Source organism: Lagopus muta, chromosome 6, assembly GCF_023343835.1.
Source record: "Lagopus muta isolate bLagMut1 chromosome 6, bLagMut1 primary, whole genome shotgun sequence".
Lineage (NCBI taxonomy): Eukaryota > Metazoa > Chordata > Aves > Galliformes > Phasianidae > Lagopus > Lagopus muta.
In genome coordinates, this window is record NC_064438.1 from 53,329,124 (window position 1) to 53,349,027 (window position 19,904).

General features: G+C 43.5%; 1 protein-coding gene across 2 annotated transcripts in view; it reads right to left on the reverse strand.

Annotated features, from left to right (window-relative positions):
- The window catches only part of RHOJ (ras homolog family member J), a 48,997-nt gene extending 41,371 nt beyond the window's left edge, over nucleotides 1-7,626 (reverse strand). The window contains exons 1-2 of one of the 2 annotated variants that reach the window (XM_048947628.1): nucleotides 7,214-7,626; nucleotides 6,836-7,039 (exon numbers count right to left, since the gene is read on the reverse strand). In XM_048947628.1, coding sequence (XP_048803585.1) covers nucleotides 6,836-7,013 — 178 coding nt within the window. In that variant the 5' untranslated portion in view covers nucleotides 7,014-7,039; nucleotides 7,214-7,626. Of the gene's footprint in view, nucleotides 1-6,835 lie in introns of both variants that reach the window. The other variant, XM_048947626.1, reaches the window with a different exon arrangement.
- Nucleotides 7,627-19,904: the final 12,278 nt, after the last annotated feature.

Consider the following 19,904-nt stretch of genomic DNA (forward strand, 5'->3'; position numbering starts at 1 on the left):
ATTTACCAAAGTAGGTACGCCCGTTTTGGCCTGTCTCTTCTGGGCAATGTACCTGTAGAAGGTTTTCTTATTGTTTTTCACGTCCCTTGCCAAGTTCAGTTCTGCCTGCGCCTTGGCTTCCCTGATCCCACGTCTGCAAGTCCGGACGGCATTCCTGTACTCTTCCCAGGTGACACAGCCTTGTTTCCAGAGCCTCCAATGTTTTCCTCCAATAACTTTCATATGTTGATAAATTCCTGGGATTAATCACACTCCATACATTTTTTTTTTTTACATCATTTGACTTTCTCATCTTTCAAATGCATTTCCAGTTGTGGTTGCCCCCTAGAAATGCATTCATTCTACACCTGGACCATCAGGACACACTCAAAGGGTCTAACATACCACCTGGCATTCTTTGTGTTTTCTATTGCCCTTGGAATACCACAGATCTAATATGAAATATTAGCTGAATGGGGAAGATGAAATTTGAGCTGTATTTCCATTGTAGTTTGGTTATTCTCTATGTCTAGCTTTCAGGCTGTAAACATTGTGCATGATGCAGCGTTGTCCCCTGCTGTGCTTAACCCATGAGGATATGCATTGACTGCTCATTTAAGGTGAGGAAGTGAGGGGCTGTAGCAGCTTCTGGGGTTTGAGTTCAGTCCTGGGTGATAAACACAATGCACGCTGGTATGGGAGGGATTGGCATACAGCTTTTTGATGTCTCTTTGCAGCATAAGGTTTTTGCAAGCATGAAATCAAAATTATAATAACAACAGTACAAGGGGAAGTTGAATGACAGCCAGAGGGAAAGGTAAAAAGCAACTCAGGTGCTGCGTGCTCCTTCTGAGCTGTGTTTCAGTAGTGTGTGGGGACAATGGGAACTTTGTCACTGCTGCAGAAACAATCTACCCTGAGTAAATAAGACCATGGAGCATGCACACAGCTCTGTGTCCATGGGCTTCAAGTGGACTGTGCAAGCACAGGACAATACAGGGATGTGTGTGAGGAAGAGGGATATAAGCATTAGTAATCTAGGCTCTTCACATCCTTCAGAAGGAAAAGGTCTTGAGATGGGTTGGTGTTTGGACTAGATAATCCTAAAGATCTTTTTCAACCTTAATGATTCTATGATTTCCAACCGCTATGACTCTATGATTCTATTCCTGAGTGTGTATATGGTGCCTGCTTCTTTTGAGTGTGGGATGATTCAGGTAAAAGGCTCCTCTTTGGTATACAAAGACTATCTAGACTTCCTAGCTGTGAAAAAAACTGATGATTATTGAACTTCCTCTAGCTTGTGTGGTACAGGACTTAAACCTTCTGTGGAAAGGTTAAGAATTAGTGGTTCTGTAAAACTTATCTTTCCAAAAAGGCAGCCACAAAAATCTTTGAATTGCACTGGTGGCTTTCTGTTGAGTTGAACCTTGAATGCGTTATTGAGACCTTTGGTTTATTCTGGATAACAGAGAAGATTGGCAGAAAAATCCTTTCAGCTGCTGTGAGGCAAAATGAACAAATCTGTTCTGTGGCTGTGAGTCAAGAGACCTAAATCTTAAAAGAGTCAGCGCTTTCCTGTCTCAAGGTTAATGTTCAAATCTGTTTGATCAAAACTGGATGAACATTAAAAGGAAAAAAAAACCCTGCAAACATCCCTGGAAATAAACATCACAGCTCTCCCTTAGTGCTATTTATAGCTCCTTCAGTTTAATGACCCCAAGCAACACATGAAACATCTAATGTGCTACCAAAACTGTTTATAGGAGACAACCGTCTCAAGAACATGGTAGTGTGAAGACTCCCACAGCAGCACTGTGCAGAAATTGCAAAGCTCCTGGGATAGCCTCTTCCTGTCTTAATTATGCTGTCTAATAAAGTTTTGACAGAGGAAAATAGAAGTAGTATGATATTTAGGTCATTACTGACACATCATGCCAAACAAACTGGTTGAAATCAGTGTGCCCATGCAAAGGATCAGTAATCACTTAAAAATGACAGGCATGTCAAGTGTGGACAGATGAGCTGCTGTTCCTGCAGCTGGAGGAGTTTCATAGAGACATAGAACCATTAAGCTGGAAAAGAATGCTGAGATGGTCTAGTCCAACACAACCCTTCCCACCATGCCCACTGACCACGTCCCTCAGTGCCACATCTCTGTGGTTCTTGAGCACCTCCAGGGATAGTGACTCCACCACCACTCTGAGAAGCCTTTGACAGTTTCTCATCACTCCTTCTGGGAATAAGTTTGTCCTAATATCTGAATTAGGGTATTCAGTCTCTGTGATATCTGTCCAGTCTCAGTGGGTGGTTCCTCTCCCATGGAGGTGAAGCTGCTCAGTGAGCACTCCAGCCCACTTCACTGCTCAATCAACCACATTGGCTTGAATCATCACTAAAGAACAAAGCATCTGTCTCCTAATGGTAATTAATAATTGTTTTCTTCTATATTGCTTTCAATTTACAGAGCTTCTGTCATGGTTGAACTATTCTGTATGTTATTCATTAGCTGATCATATGTCACTGCTAATTTTTTTCAAATGGATTCACTATTTATAAACGTTCTCCAGTTTGTGCCGACACATGAGGAGAAGGAGGGAATTCTTTAAGCCGTATACATTAAGTCTTCAGTCTAGGTGTTTGCAGTTCTCCCTTGGACAGACTGACCTCTCTCTTGTTCACCAAGGATACACCATCAGTTACTAAAGCTATTTGCATGGCATCCATTTGTGTACAGTCCCTAAACCAAATGGCTTGAGACTCACCACCTCTTCTCCTTAGACAACCATCTAACGAGTCCATTCACTTCTGGCTGTGCAGTGGGCTGAGTTAGTCATACGAATAGGTACTGCTCCCTAGTTGATGGAGACTTTTCATGTAGGAAAAAAATAAATGAACTTCTGAGTACAAATTTTGGGGCGAATAAATTTCATGCTAAAAATTATTGGCTGTTGTAGAGTTCAGAAATGTCAAACAAGATGTTCAGCGGCTGCCTGGCTTAAAAAAACAAGACACATCTCCCTTCTGCCTTTCACAGAGCAGTTGCATTACTTTTGGTACTATTAAACCAGCTTGGCTAGTAGTTGAATTGAATTTTTGTTGGTACAACCTCAGCCCTAATTAAGCATTTATAACTTCTCATAGTTAGATGTGATACAAGTCACCCTGGCTGAGACCTCTGCTTACAGAATAATCAGCATTTGATGTTGGAAAGACAGAATGGAAGCGCCATATTAAAGCATGTCCTCACTATCCAAACAAACCCTATTGTTACAGATGCGGCCAGTAATATCCTGTTTGTCACTGGGATTACACTTTGGTTCTTCTGCCCTAGAAATAACCACTCTGTGGCAAAAACCCTTTCAGTATGGGACTTGGGTTTTCACCAAAGGTAAGGAAACCTCAGTGTTCTGGCATCCAGCTAAGCGTCTTTAGAATGTCTTGAGAAGTAAACAGACTCGTAAACTTCCCTATGTTCAACAGAAGAGCCCAGTTTTGTATCCAAATAACAATTTTGCCTTCCCCATCTGTCTGGCATTACCTCAGACTCTGCTCTGTATCCATCTCATCCCAGCCCTGGCAACAGGCCTCGAACAAATTCATTTTTGTGGACTGTGGGTGAAATCTGTGGCCGAATATTATTAGTGTGGAGCTAATAACTGGTTTGGACTTCTGTACAGAGCAGCTGCATGCACAACACAACACCAGTAGGCTCTCATCCCAGGCATTGCCACGTTCAAGCCGCGTGCATCCTCAAGGACACCCCGTTGTTACACTTATCTGCACCATAAAAACCTACCCCAGGCCTACAGCTATAAGGATGCAGTGGAACTTGGCAAATAGATGCAGTTGGTGCTGCGGGGCCATGAACAGTTAACGCCTTGGCCATGACCACGGTGCATCTGGAGCTTTTCCCAATTCTGGGCTGGATAGCATCGCTGTCTCCCCCCAGCTGCCAGAGTTGCGGCAGTGAGAAACTGCTCTGAGATCACAATTGGAATCCTCAATTTTTAATGCTTCCCCCCACCGCTATTTTTTTCCATTAGAGAGGAGGAAATTGGTAAATGCCCTGGGACTCACAACCAAGCTGTGACCTGGAGAGGCAAATGGAAGTACTTGCTGCTGGTAATAATGGGCTGGGTGAAAAAACTTCATTGGGAAGCACAGCTCTGCAGAAACCTGCAGCAGTTAATTGCTTTTGAGCAGATTCAGCACAGGCCATCTAAAACAAATAGTTTCAGCTGTAACAAATGGTTTCAGCTCATTTGGGGAAGGTAAAATGGTTGGGTTTTGACAGGGGCAGATAAAGTAGTGTGGTAGGGTAAATTTAAAGGGGATTTTCTAGCATCTCAGTTATTCTCCAGGATAAGTCCATGTCCAAAACCTTTCTGTGCACCATGGTGATATCACTACATCCCTATCACCTCTGTGCCACCTCTCCTTATGACCATGGGCTGCAAAGTGCTTTGCAGTGGAAAGGTCCATAGCCACAAAGGATTCCAACAACTGTGAGCTCAGGTAATTTTGCCCCAGGTGAGTACTTCCCCCTCTCAACGCCTACAGTATATTAAAGTATTTTAATAGGTTATATTATATCTTATGCCACATAATGTCTTTTATACAATCATTAGGGTTGAAATGATAGCTAAGATCATCTAGTCCAACCATCAACCTATGTCTGCAACTGCATATTATATTAGTGGATTTGTGTCTGCGTGTGTTTTTAAAGGTACTCTGCTCTGGAAGTCATTTCCACTGCTCAGTTTTTTGTACTGCTTTGTAGTGAAATGGGATTTCTCAAAAAATGTAAAATTTCATTTTTGTTCACCGCGCATTTTGGCCACTGGCTCTGGGCAGGGTTTGTCTCAGAATAGTATGTTAATAAGCAGAGCTATTTTTTCTCTTATCTTTCTGAACTTTGCTATCAAGAACTTTTTTTAGCTTATGTTTATGTGCTATCACAGTTTAGAAGGCAAATAAGAGCAGCTGGAGATCTTTTAGAGGTCTAAATCTTCAAAGCCTGAAACTGTAACCGAATTCTACCCTAAGGAAAGTGACGCTCTCCATCTGCCTGTCTTTCTCTCAGCAACTTCTGAACCCACTGGTAATTTCTACCATTTCTGACAGAGAGGAGACAAAATCAAGTTATGTTCTGGCAAGTTACTGGTTAGGGACATGCCTGGTGCCCCCACTCTGGCTGGCATCATTACCTGGATATGCACACTCATACCAAAGCCACCCAACCTACAGGTCAATGGCTGGGGCCAGCTGCCACATGGGTTTCTCCACATGCAGAGGAATTTACAGGTCTTGGCAGACTGCAGAGGGTGCTGGGAGTGATGTACTACTGTATGGCAAAGCCTTAAGGGACAAACAGATCTCTGTGTATCATGGGAAAGTATGTGGGTGATATCACATTGTGGGACATAAATCTGTGCAATCTTGCCTACGGCTTTTCCCTTGTGGAAGTGCTCATTTTCACCATGAAGTGTTCTTCCCTATACCACCTCTGGGTAAAGACTTTTTCTAGAATGGATCTTTGATCTGTCTGGAGGGAATAATAGAGAAAGGAGGGCATTGCTTGCATTAGAAGTGACACTGCCCACTCTTGTGGAGAAAAAGATCTTCACATTTCCACGGATCAGATTCTGCAATTACACAGCTTTCTTGTTTGGCCAGTTCATCTGCTAAACCTGACACAGAGCCAGAATGAAAACAGAGATTTTCCCATTACAGAACACCAAATCTATGATAAGCCACGCCATGAAAATTCAGTTTTTAAGGAGGTGGAGAGAGAATGAAGGAAAATCCAGCTGCTGTTGCACAAAAAGCCCTGAGTTTCACAGCGTTAAAATCTGTTCTTGGAGGGGATCTTAAAAACAACTATAAGCCAAAAGAGCAGGGAGATTAGACGAACAGCAAGATCTAGGATAGGGAAACTTAAGCAGTAGTTTGAGCAACAGTTTTAGGCTGTCACACCATCTGGGTGGTAACTTTGGACACAGCTGGGTAAAGTAATTGCTCAGGATAGAGGCCTGTGAATGTGGTACTTCATCTGTGGGTCTGTTTTGCACGGTGATGCAGTGAACGTCATCTATGATCTTTGTTAGATCTGTATTTTTTTTTTTTCCTAAATGTAAAATTCCTTCTCTATAAAGCACGCAAACCAATCACCCCTCCTGCTTCCTTCACCTCCAAGTTATAGCATAAAATTCTATTTATAGACGGAACAACAAATGTCTCTGAAAGGAGAATTACATTTTGACAGCAGTCAGAGATGCGCTACTTTTCTTAGAGATTATTCCCTAAATAGGATATAAATGCTATAACTTCTACACCTTTTGCCATGAAGAAGTAAGAGTATATGTAGTGCTTTGGGGCATGGTTTAGTGGGTGATATTGGTGGTAGGTGCACAGTTGGACTATAGATGAGTTAGCGGTCTCTTCCAACCTTAATGATTCTATGATTTTAACATACCTTTTTTCTGAACCTTCAAAGTTCAGAACTTCAGGATTTTTGTAAAAAAAAAAAAAAAAACAGAACAAACAAACAAACAAAAAAAAACCAAACAAACAAACCAAGCATCTGAGTATAACATGACAGAGGCTGAATTCTGTTTGCCCTGGGTTGCTTATTTACTAAAAATCAGAAGCAAGCAAGTTCTCTGCATAAATCCTGTATTGCCCCAATTGTATGAACTGCCATCTAAAGCCGTCTGGCCACCATCCAGGTCTGAATCACACTCCTGTATGAGCAGTAACCCATGCATTGCCTTCAAACCATCCTCTCCCATCCTTGATCCTCCTTCACTTCCCACCTGGCTCTCGATTAAATATGTTTAAAGCCCTCCCTTACCTGCATAGTGGTCAAACACAGTGGGCACGTACTCCTCAGGGAAGGCATCGTTGGCGTAGCTCATCAGCAAACAGGTTTTCCCAACAGCCCCGTCCCCAACCACCACGCATTTTAACATCTTCTTGGTGCTGTTGCTGCTCCCATCAGTGCAGTTGTCACCTTCTGCCTTGCAGCTCATCCTTGCGTCTGCTGCCTCTGCTCCTGCTGCTCCCGGGGTTTCCAAGTGCACATGAAGGAGAAATGAAGTGCGATTGTATGGACTTTTCCTGAGTTTGGAGTAGTTGGGGAAGGGGAGGAGGGGGGGGGGGGGGGGGAAATCTCAAACTCAGGAAATCATACTAATGTTTCCAGGCTGTCACAGCTGCTTCTAACAATTACCAGAGCAGTCCAGAGAATCATTGAGGTGAATAGATTAAATTCACAGAGAGGAGTATCGTGAAAAAGCGATCTGTCCTTTCTTGTCCGTCCGAGTCAGGAAATCCTCATCCTGCCCCACAGTTCTCTGTATTTATTGCAACTTAAAAAATATCAGCAGCCTGCGGCTTGGATTCGTGTCTGCCTTCCTCCCGCCTGGCCGCAGGAATCGGGGATTCCTGTTAAATCCACTCCATTTTCCATCTCATTTCTAACATGGAGGAGAGCCTGGAGGTTTTTAATGGAGTTTTTCCTTTCTTTCTCCAGCTTGCTGTGTGTCAGGAAATCATGGGTTTCCTGCTGAATTCCATATTAGGATCAGTGGGCTTGTGAAGGGCTGCAAACAATGGGAGCTCTGTGTGTATTTGTACTTTGGAGGAACTCTGCCAGGACGTGGAGAAAGAATAACACTAGAGGTCTCTCTGCAGACCGAAGTTTTTAGGCTTCCTGCTCCATCCCGTGCCCGGGTTGCTCTCAGGGCTGCTCTCAGGGCTGCTGGCACTGATTTGGACAGGGAGGATTTCAGAGAGGCGTTGGGATTGTGGGGGGTATGGTGGTATTGGGAGCCCTGTGCTACCGCAGCGGTGTCCTGGGCATGATCCCCACTGATCCCATATTGGTATTTTCTTACATGTGGGTGACAGGAGGGTATGTGGGAAGGAAGGCAGGAGGTACAACAAGTAGGGAGAGTTTAATGTGAATTTGCTCTGTGTCTATAGCTCTTAAAAAAAAAAAAAAAAAAAAAAAAAAAAAAAAAAAAAAAAAAAACAAAACTTGGTTTGTAATAACTAATCACTGATTTTTCAAGTCTCTGACTTAAACACTCAGAATGTACCCCTTGCATTCCCCCTTATAAACCCCCCCCCCCCAAAAAAAAAAGGAAAAAGCATTTTTTATCCCTAGTATAATTGTGTAAGCAAAGAGAAAGGAAAAAAAACCGAGAAATTACAAGTTGTGTGTATATATTTATGTAAAATCCCATAGCAGTATGTGGAAAAACAGCTTTGAGCAGCATGATCCCTGCCCCCTCATCTAAGTTTTGTTCTGGCCTCTCACGTGCCCCCTAGCTTCTCTTAATTTAAATATATAGCAGTCCATACGTGGGCAAGATGGAAGGCCAAACTCCCTGCTATTTCCACAAGAAAGATTTTGCATTTTCCAGTAGAAATGAGCCAGACAGACATCAACATAAATCCCAGCCCAGCAGCTCAGCACATCCTGCTGGCTGCGTTTCCCTTCCACAAGCTTAAAAAGCTTTGAAAGTGGGAAACAACCCCCGCTGGGTTTCTAGGCGAAGCTCATCAGCCCTAAAGGCTTCTCCTGCCTTGCTCGTGAAGTGCTCAAAAGCTCACACAGCCTCTGGACCATGCACACCTGGAAATGTAAAGACCAACGTAACCTAAATAATGAATCTCCTTAGCCCCACATCTGCCTGCTGCCAGAGCTCTGCAGGGACCCAGCCCTATGATGGAACAGGCCCTCAGTACCTTCCCTAGAGGTGGTCAGCGGATGAAAAAGGTGAATAAGGTTGAACAAGATTTGTCTTTTTACTCAGCCTTCTCTTACCAGGCATATCAGTCATTCAGTAATTTATGCAGTGTGTCCCATGGTCATTATCTTCTCCCTGCCATTCTCTGTTGACAACAGGGATCAGAGGAGAGAGCTTTAGACCCAGCATCACACGCTGTTACAGGTCATCACTGCAAGCTTTCCCTCAGAAGTTCAAGTGGCATCCTTTTAACTTCAAAACTACAGTCGATGACCAAAGTTTACCTGACAAAACTTGTGAGCTGTGGCACCCAAAGCTGTTCTCCAAGCAGTTACTCTGGGTGGAGCATCTCCCACTGGGGGAGAATCGGGAGTTACAGGGTGTCAGTTTTGAAGCTTGTAATTGTAGCTGGGGGAGACTCCAAGTTTGTGGCTATTCAGGTGTCACATGGCCTTTGCTACCAACCCACTGATCTTTTGGGTAAGTTTGCCAGATCCATGAGCATGCACGTGCTGTTGCAAGGTAATTGCAAAGCTTGAGGCAGCAAGAAATTCCAATAATTCATGGTTCAGCTCCCAATTGCCTCCATCAGATAGAAACAGCTATCTCATAGGCATAATTTATCTGCAAGCTTTTCTAGCATCAAATGTATTTCTAGTTAAGGCAAGCCTTAATGCAAGTTAGTCCAGATTTAAGCTTACAACAGAATCCCCATATCCCATTCCTCTGAGGCAGGGCTGTGTCACTTTGACCACAAAGTTAGGCAGTCTCAGCAGGACTGTGTTCACTTCCTTTTGTTTTTGCAAGAAATTAACAAAATTTCTTTGCAGATTTTCTGGAGGTTTGAGAACAAGTCTTACGGGGAGCGGCTGATGAAAGTGGGACTGTTCAGTCTGGAGAATAGGAGGCCCAAGGGAGATCTTATTGCTTTCTACAACTCCCTAAAAGGAGGTTGTAGTGAGGTCTTCTCCCAGGTAACTAGTGACAGGACAAAAGGTCATGGCTTTAAGTTGTGTCAGGGGAGGTTCGAGTTGGATATCAGGAAAAAAATTCTTAGAAAGTAGCAAGGTATTGGAACAGACTGCACAGGGCAGGGAAGTGGTAGAGTCGCTGTGCCTGGAGGTGTTCAAGAAAAGGGCAGATGTCAAACTGAGTGCAGTGATCTGGTGGTGTGGTAGTGATGGGTTGATGGTTGGACTAGATGATCTTAGTGGTCTTTCCAACCTTATTGATTCTATGATAATGGAAGCATAGTCACTCATTAGATTCTACCTAATGGCTTTCTTTGAAAAGGCTGACAAGATGAGTTTATTTTGAGGGTGACGAACACTGACGTCTTGCTCATATAGCTGTCAAATTCAGAGCTACAATTTCCACCTTAGCTATATAGATAATATGTACAGCTCCAGTGGAAATATGATAATGCTATAAGAAAAAGAGCTGTATCTGGACTAAAAGCCTGTGTTTTCTTCAACCTCGTTATTTTATCTTCGTCTGGCATCATTCATATCAGTTGGACCAAAATATTTTAAGGGCATGTTTTGTGGCAATAGCATACAATCACCTTGGTTTATACTTTTCACTCAAGAGGCTGAGGAAACATTAACCCTTCTGCAACCTGGGGTTGTGTCTTTTACTACCAAAGCTGGCACTGACTTTGCTGTATGAATTAATGACCCAATCCTTTTGTCCAGAAGTCTAACAAAGGTTGAGGTTACTTTGCTGTGTTTTACAAAATACTTTCTGATTAAGCTGACCCTTCCATACCTGCACTGAAAGTTTTAGCTGGACTAAAAATGCTTCGGCGTATCAGAGCTGCCTGCAGCAGCATGGAATTCACAGAATTATTGGTTAGCAAAGCTCACATTCGCTGATTTAATCTGGATCCAGGGCTTATTTGCTCTTTCTGTAATCAAGTGAGAAAGTGTCAGATGTTCTCACAAGATCTCAGTTTTTCTCAACTCTCAAATCCAATAAGAGCTTGCTGGTTTCAAGCCATGAAGTTTGGAAAGACGTGCCTAAAGTAAAAAAGTGAACCAAACGAGTTGAAATGGTTGGAAAGCTTGTTGAAACGTGTGGTTCTCAGGTATCAAACCTATTTTTCTTCCCACTCATTTTACAAGCTTCTAGCCAAGACTGTAATGGCCAGAAGCCTCTAAAGGAGGCCATAATAGAGACAGGCAGACATTATTAGCACTGTGGATTGAAGCTGTCACCTGAGGCACTTCCTAGCAAAGATTCTCAAGCCAAGAGCTCTGCTCCAGATGAAGTGCTTCTGACTTTTTGTTAATTAACAAATTAGCTGGGAGCAGATCTATTCCCAGGACTGTGTAGTATTTCCAGCTCCCACATGCCTGCATGGAAACCTCAGCTTCATCTTCATCAGCTCAGGTCTGATGGGGCTGCCTGTCCAAGGAGCTGCTTCCTCAGGAATCAGCGAGTTCAAGGCCAGTGCAAGAAACTTCTGTGAGAAAGTCTGTAGGAGGTGAAAGACTTCCACATTTGTTAATTAGCTTTGCAGTGAGCAGTGTGTTTCCCAATTAAACCCATTTTGCAGTCTCTGCAGGCTTTCAGACAAGGAAAAAATCTTGCCCTCCCAGCTTACTCTCCCTGACCAAATCTGATGCTGGCACATCATTCCACAGTGCCTCCTCTCATCTTTCTTCATGTGTTCTTGTGAGCTTAAAGCTTGTTAAGTCATAAGACTTTTCTCAGTTAACTAGTTTGGTCATTGAATCTGACCACCTGGATCTGATGGGGACCTAATCTTCTATTGGGCCTTATCTTCCTTCATCATCACTTCTTGGCCTAAACTGGACAGATCTGTCCCTGCATACTCACTCGTAGGAGGTAGCTCCATGGAGTGAAAGATGTTCAAGGTGATAGGGAGCTTTTCCTACTGTTAGAAACAGCCTTGTCTATCCTTCCTCCTTTCTCCTACCAGCACTGATGTGGGAATGAAGTTTCTGGCACTGCTGCTGAACTGTAGATTGACTTCAGGTAAATCGTCTCACATTATTTCTTATCTTTTGTCTAATCTGCTGAGATTTTCGGAGTCTTTTGGGGCAAGGATTGTGATAATGTCTGGGCATACTGAGTTTCATTATCACTGTGTAGTTCAAAGCCAGGTCAGATTCAGCTCTTTTTCCAAACTGTGGGATGGTAAGATCCAGACTCTTGCAATTAAATCAAATCAAGAATTTAAGCATGCCTACAGACATGATATTCTCAGGGGAGCCTTCTTAACCTCCAGTACTACATACAGGAGTCTTGGGTTGTTCTTTTTCGTTCTTTGATTGTTTGTGTGTGCCTCCACCATGCACTAAGAAAAATTGAAATGAAGCCATTGTTTCTATGTATTCACTCCATCCTCTCTTCCCTTTCCTTGTTGGCAGCTCCATCCATCAGCCTCCCACAATGGTGAAACTGTTGTTGAGACCTCCAGTGAATTTGCTCTGTCAAAGAGCAGAAGCCATGAAAACAGGAGGAAAAAATAACAGTTTAACATTGACCACAGCAGGGATGGAAGTGCTGTGCATGAAGCATTTTTTGAGGCAGCTTGCTGAAGGGTAGGTGCTGAGGTGTGACTTTGAGGCTTGTTGAGTGAGAGCAGGCCTTCAAAACCACTGCACGCCATCAGTCATGCTGCCACCACCACTCTGCATGGTGGTCCACACCAGCAGCAGGGCATCTCCTGTTTTGTGCTGCTGCCGTGGATATAATTAGTGTCATTAGGTTTCCCTTTAGAAAGAGGAGCTTATAAAACAAATTACTTTTGGGAAATGAGGTCAAGCAAAGGATGATTCATATCCGGCTCATCAGAGTACCCTAATCTCTGAACTTGCTTCCCAAAGACAGCTGCTATATAATAAGACTTGCACGTGATTTATTTGTGTGTGTGTGAATGGGGAGGTTTATTTTCAGTTAGGAAAGATAATGATTAGATTGTTAATGCACGGTTCTTTCTGCATCACTGACTGTAGATAGTGCTGTGTTACCCATCCATGAAGGTGGTAGTACTTCTCCAGTGTTGGTATTTCCAGCTTTTCTGTTTAAAGGTATTTGCATTTGAATTTTGGGGATCACTTTTCCTCAGAGGTGTGAAAGTTGCCTCTGGAAACGTGTGCATCTGGAGGTCTGCTACATCTCTCTGTTTGCATCAGAGTTCTCTCATTTCCTTCCAGAAAATTGTTGGCTGTCACCTCTACCTTCTCTGCTGTCTGGTTTCTGTCTTGCATGGCTGACTTGTATAACGTTTTTATTTCTCCTCTCCACTAAGCTCTGCTTCTCTCTCATAAAAACATGCAGTTTTTACTCTCTTGGAAAGAAGGAGCGGGCTGCTTTCAGGCAGGGAACGTGCCTTGGTGCTTCATGTGATCTTTCTGCATCGACCCAAAAATGAGCAGAAGGTCGGCACTGCATCCACATTTCAGGAAGAGGTAGGTGGGATAAAGAGTACAGCAGAAAGCAAATGAGTATTAAGATTGGTCAGGCGGTTTCTCTGCCTGTCTCCTTGCTGAGCCTATCCTGAGCAGAGTGTTGAGGCAAAGGCGCTGCTAAGTGACCTACTGGCACACTATTTCAAGGCCCATCACTTGGACTTGCACAAGTTTCCGGTGGCTACTGACAGACAAGTTTTGCAGCCACAGCAATTGTAGGAGTTATATTTGGCAGCTCGCTGCTTGGAGTAGCGTATACCCCAGTGCTTTCCACATGGTCTATTTGTTGTGTTCAGCATATCTTTTGCTGCAGGTTATACAGCTGTCAGTGTACCTGTGCTGTTGTGTGTGTGACAAGCTGCAGCCACAGATTTGGTATGCAGAACTGATGTGCCATTATAGATGTTCCTGGCTCTTTCAGATTGATTCAGAAAAAAAAATCACCCACCTGCTCCTCTTCTTCCTCACTGCTGCCTGTTTTTTTTCTCTCAGTCACAAGCACTGTTTATTCCATGATGGCCATGTGAAATTTAGGTATAGTTTATCACTGGGGAACCGTGGCCGTTGAATGCTGCAACTGTGCCCTGCACTGTGCTGCAGTCAGGTTGGATATTAAGAAAAACCTCTCTGATAGGGTGGTCAGGCATTGGCACAGGTTGCCCTGGGTGGTGGTGTAGTCAGTTTCCCTGGAGATGTTAAAGAACAGTGTAGATGTGGCACTGAGGGACATGGTATGGTGAGCAATACTGACGGTAGGTGGATGCTTGTACCAGATGATCTTGGAGGTCTTTTCCAATCTTAACTATTCTACATGCAATTCCATTAAGCTCCTAATGATCAGGGTTTCTTTTCCCTGCTCCCTGTTCTCCCTCTGTGCCACAAAATGAGCCTGACTGCATATTTGCTACCATCTCAGAACTATCAGTGTTTGCTTCCACTGTCTGCCATGAAGTGGCAAGAATCCCCATGGATTGTTTTCCTCGGTTCAGCAGCATTTGGGGCCATGCTGTCTACATGAAAATATATTTTTAAATGGAGATCTAGTAGGCAAAGATGACTCATGAGAATTTTCAGTTTGGTCTGACTTTATTGGAGTCAAAGGTCCTGTAATGCATCAGAGATGTTACGGAGTCTCCATCCTTGGAAATACTCAGAAGACATTTTGATGCAGTCATGAACAACTGACTGTAGGTAACCCTGCTCAGGGAGGATCCAACCACTATTATTCTGTAATTCTGTGATCATGACCATGCAGCTTGATCTCCTCTTTGTAAAATGAAGTACCATGCACATACGTTTTGTACGCCTCTTTCCACCCACATCTCCAAGGCATGGGACTACAACATATTTCGAATCCCATACAGAATCCTCTAGTCACACAAGAAATCACAATTTTTGCATCATTAGGATCTTGTGTGCATCATAATTACTTTCATAACAAAAAAAAAAAAAACCCACCAACAATTATGCTGTAGAATACAGTCTTGCAAAGCAATATGGTTGTCAGTTCCCAGTGAACTACTACTGACTGAGCTTGACTCCAGCTTAACTTCTTTGGTCTCTTCATGACCTTTGGGATAACAGTCAGACACAGGTTGCTGTTTGTTACAGAACTGAGTGATGTCTCAGAACCATCCTCTTTTCGGTAGTCTGTCTGATTTGTGCACTGCAGGCATCAGACCTGGCCCATTGACTTGTGTTGGGATGAACTCTGCACTTTCAGCTGTTCTGAGAAGCATGTAACTTGGAAGCAACTTGTGGGGAGAGGGCTGCAATCAGTGCTGTGTGGAGCTGAAGAGACTTCTTGAAACACGTGGGTTTATTTGACATGTGAAGCAAAACATGAGAGGAAAACAGCAAGCAGCTGATAAGCATCTGTAATTTAAACATCAGACTTGTTTGATGGACTGTGCTCTCCAATGACAGGAACAGAACAACCCCAATCTACGTGCTTTAATTAATGCAGATAATTAATACCTCTGATCTGGAGGCACAGCCTGCTCTCAGTAGGCATCCCCCAGTAGGACTTTTTCTTGGAAGTGCTTTCCCCAAGCCTGCTGTGTTCATCTGAGCCCTGTGACCATATGTTGCATTGGCTTTTGTCAGGAGACCCAGCTGTGCAGCCTTTCATTTGTCACAGACTGCCTTTAGCTTCTTCAGCTTCGGCATCCAAGCAGCCTGAGCGCGTGCTGCTGCAGGAACAACTCAGTAAACAGAACTATTTATCCCTAGTGGTGTTGTAGCCCTGGCACTGCTGCCTAGAGAGGAGGATGGTGCCCCATCCCTGGAGGCTCCAAAGGCCACAGATGGGGGCCCTGGGCAACCTGAGCTGGTGGTGGGCACCTAGCCTGAGGCAAGGGTTGGGGCTGGATGGGCTTTAAGATCCTCTCCAACCTAAGCCATTCTACGTCTTTCCCTCTGTCACAGGTGAAAGCTCACTCCATTGGTGGAAAATGAACATCAGGAGTAATATGCTTCATTTCAGCTTGTTGCCATTGCATTAATTGAAATGCTCCGCTGATTTTTTTTTTTTATATCTTTCTTCCAGAACACCTTCAGAGCTTCATCTGCCTTCAAAATGGCCATTGAGGACAATTTTCATATGTCGGCTTTGGATAAATTATAAGCCCCACTTAAACCCATTCAGTAATCATCTGAATAATGGTGCAGTGCTTATACATTTCTCTTTATTCTCCAGTGTCTTGAGCATTGTTAATCTTTTTAACAGCCTGAAATTACAGATAGCCACCAGAAAATTTTATTTAGATCATCTTGGGGCATATTTTGATTATTGGGGAAAAAAAAAAAAGAAAAAGAAAGAACTGTATTGGAGCTGCCAAACTCTTCAGAAGATCTGTTCCCATGAGATTTCCCAACTTTTTGGTCCAGGTTCAGTTCCCAGTTCTTTTCCATATTTTCACTTAGGTAACAAGCACTGGAAAACAGTCCACTGGGAAATCGTGTGAGAGTGGGTTCATGTGACAGATCTTTCTGCAACTTGTCATGCCACGAATAGCAGAGCAACAGCCTTTCAGCACTCAACCATGTCACTGCCTGCATCACTTTGATGGAACTGGGGTGAGTGCCTGCTTGTGGAAACAAGGAAAATGTTAACCAGCTCTTGTTTCTCAGAAAAAAGGTTGGTTCGTGCTTCATTGAGAGTTTGCATAGCGTCTTAATTTAATTGTCCTCTGTTACTGCAGTTCCTGCTCTTGTTGCTCTGTGCTGACATGTCAGGTTTGCATTCATCGCTGCTTAGAAGACCATGTTGTAAACATTCTCCCTTTACATTAAGCACTGTGCAAAGGTATATGAAAATTCAGCAGCTTCAAACCTGTGACATTTGCAGTCTAAAGATGTGAATGAGAGGAGGGGAGGCAGAAAAGAAAGGATCGTCCGGCTCACAAGTTATGCAGTGGTGTTGCTCAAAATAGCACCCCTTGACTCATGAATCAGTGGTTATCTTCAGAGTTAAATGCCTTTGAGTCACGTGCTGTTCCTACAGCAGGTTGTTCCAAATACAAGACCAGGCAAGCTTCTTGTTTATGGTATTTTCCTGGTGTGGAATCTGTCACCCTGTAGTCACTGGGGATGACTGAGTGTAAGGTGATAAAACTGCCCTCTGCGTGCAACTCAGATGCAGTGCACACAACCTATGGGCTCAGGTTGGGACTCCCCATAGTTTCTTCCTAGCAGAAAATACTTGTGGTGTCATTTGGAAAAGTACATTTCTTCTCCTTTACCCAGCTGTATCAAAGACTACAGACATAGGCAATGAAAATCTCAGGACACCTGCATCATGCCTTAGCTCAGCTCTTCCATCTTCCTGTTGCTGCCTGTCCATGTTTAAACTATGCCCACAGACCAGGTTTGAATCTGGATTGGATGCTTGCTGCATCGCATAGTTTGTGCTGGATGCAGCCGTTCTGTCCCGAGAGGCAAAGTGCAAATCTGGACACTTGCCTGTGTCTCAGTTTCTTTGGCTGGCAATTCCCTTGGCTCCTGGCTGACAGAAGTCAGTTTGTGAGCCAACAAGTTGTCAAGTTTGAGAAGAGGAGATTCAATATGGGCTTGAAACCCAAGAGGGTATGACAGTATAGCTATGGGATGTCTCACCACTTCCCTCTGCCTTCCAGAGCATAGAAATCATGGTTATGCCTGAGCAGAACAGATCTGATCCTGCAACTAACTTCACATCACCGTGAAGTTTCCTCTCATCATACACAGCTGCTCACAGCTGTCCCAGTGTGGTTATATACAGCTTCATTTTTATTGCTTTGGGGAAAACTTGGGCTTTCAGACCCTAACAAGCTATTTGCTTCCTCTTCTCTGTCTCTTCCCACAGCTGACCTCCATGTCCAGCCGTGCAGACATTTTCTGGTTGCAGTGCCCCTAAGCAATGCCAGCAGGTGCTGTTTCAGCCTCTCCTGCTGCTCTGTAATTAACAGCCCCAAATATGGAGCGGTGGCTGGCCCTGTGACATTTTTTGCTAAGGCTTTTATTAATTTGACACTAGTTTTCGTAGCAACTCACCAGGGAGCTGTAACAAACAGTCAGCTGTACCTGGCATCAGCTGGTGGATTTACCTGCTCCGAAGGCTATACTAAGTGCCCGAGGTGAGCTGAGGTCTGAATCCTGGGAAACAGTGCAACAGCTGGATGAAAAAGCTGGAGGATTGAAGTGGAAATGTCACAAATGAAAAGGATTTGTGTCATCTTGGGCTCTGTTGTCATGGTCTATCAAAACTCCTACAAGCACTGGGAAGACTTGTCGCATCTTTGTGCTCAGTTGTACTGAGTAATAGAATTGTTTGAAATGGAAGGGACTTTTAAAAATCATCTAGTCCAAATGCCCTGCAATGAACATGGGCATCAACAACTGGACCAGATTTTTTTCCTCTTCTGAAGTAAGCTTTTCTATTGTCTCAGTGAAAAACTGTTCTGAGTGCCCTTGTGATCCCTTCATCCTGCTGTGCCCATTTCTGGCATGAACAGACCCTCACATGGAAATGTGTGAACTCCTCAAGTTGTTTTTGCTTGGTCAGACACTATGATAATGGCTATAGCATACAAGTTTAGTATTACTTTTTATCTGTAGGCTTAGACTCTTGGTTTCATATGATATTTTGCCTTGTCTTGATGCAATTTGGTGGCAGTGCTCATCTCATGTAAAATCTGTCTTGATGGGGAAAATCCTTCTTTTAAAAAAATTGAAATACTTTATTGGAATACTTTTGCATTTACAGGTTGTATTTTTACCCCAAACTGCAGCCAGGATCTACTCCAATTAAAGGACTTGGTCTTCCCCAGATTGAATTTTCGCCCCTAGATAATTTGCAGCCTCCTCCATGTTTTCTCGCTTTGTCGTCCCATTTACAAGCACTTCCCTCATCTGTTTCCATTTCTGTGTGGAACACAAAGGCCCATCTATTGTTTCCTTGTTTAATTGTTAGCCACCTTTGTCTGACGTAACTGGAAACTATCACAGACGTCACTTTGTTTCCTGCCAGAAATCGGGCTGCCTCCTACCTGTCTTTGCTGCCTTGCCTGCAGATACCAAAAGAAATGCCATTTAAATCCTTTATAGCTGCTGGTTTTCTGGAAATTATTAGTCCAGAGGGGACATTTAGGAACCCCAGAGTTCCTTTCCAGACAGTTCCTGACAGGTCTCCTTGGACAGTCAATGGCATGTGTTGCTCTGTTGTTATTCAACATGAAGGCATCCTTCAGTGCTACCTAGAGGCTCAGAGTTATACAATATGAGGCTCTGTCCACCAGTCGATACTGTATAGCAGTCACCAATTTATTCCATACCTTCCTTGGATGGCTCATTTCTCCCACCCACCTTCTCAAGTTGGCTTTATGATATTGATTGCAGTATCCATGTTTTCAGCTTTTCTTGGCTAGTACTTTGGTTCTTTGCCTGGAGATTTCTCTCCCAAGCAAAAATAAATTCCTTTAGCCTCAGGACTTTGCTCAGTGGTGTTCATCCTCTGATTCTTGAATATAACCCTAATGGTTTATGAAAAGAAAACAAACAGTGATAGGATGAGAGGTAATGGCCTTAAGATGCACCAGGGAAGGTTCAGATTGGATATTAGGAAAAATTTCTGTTCAGAAAGAATGGTAATGCATTGGAGCAGGCTGCTAAGAGGGGTGGAATTACTGTGCCTGGGAGTGTTCAAGAACTGTGGAGAAGTGGTGCTGTGTGACGTGGTCAAAAAGGTCACAGGGATGAGCTGATGGTTGGACTAAATGGCCGTAGTGGTCTTTCCAACCTTAATGATTCTTTGATTGATTCTACTGCTTTCAATGGACATTTAGGTACCATACCGTGCCAGTGGTCATCATGTGTTTGAAAAGCACTGAAACTCTTAATACTGCCTTTAGAGATTTAATATCCTGTATCTTTATTATTCCTTAATATATTTAAGTTAATTGGCTTTCAAGAGAATTTAATCAGTCCCATGTAAGGTCTCACTAAAGCTACCATGAAACAGCATGCAGTTGAGACAGGAGTTTCTTTCTCTCTCATACCCTGTTTCCTATGGGAACAACACATACGATGATGTGCACCTGACAGCAGCAAGTGTGGCTGTAGTTTGCAGTTGTCTCCAGCTCATGCACCAACACCTACTGCTAATTCTAGTGAGCAGGTGAACAGCTTATGCTCCTATTCATCCTCCTCTTCTGCAGACTAAACAATCCCAGTTCCCTCAGCTGCCCCA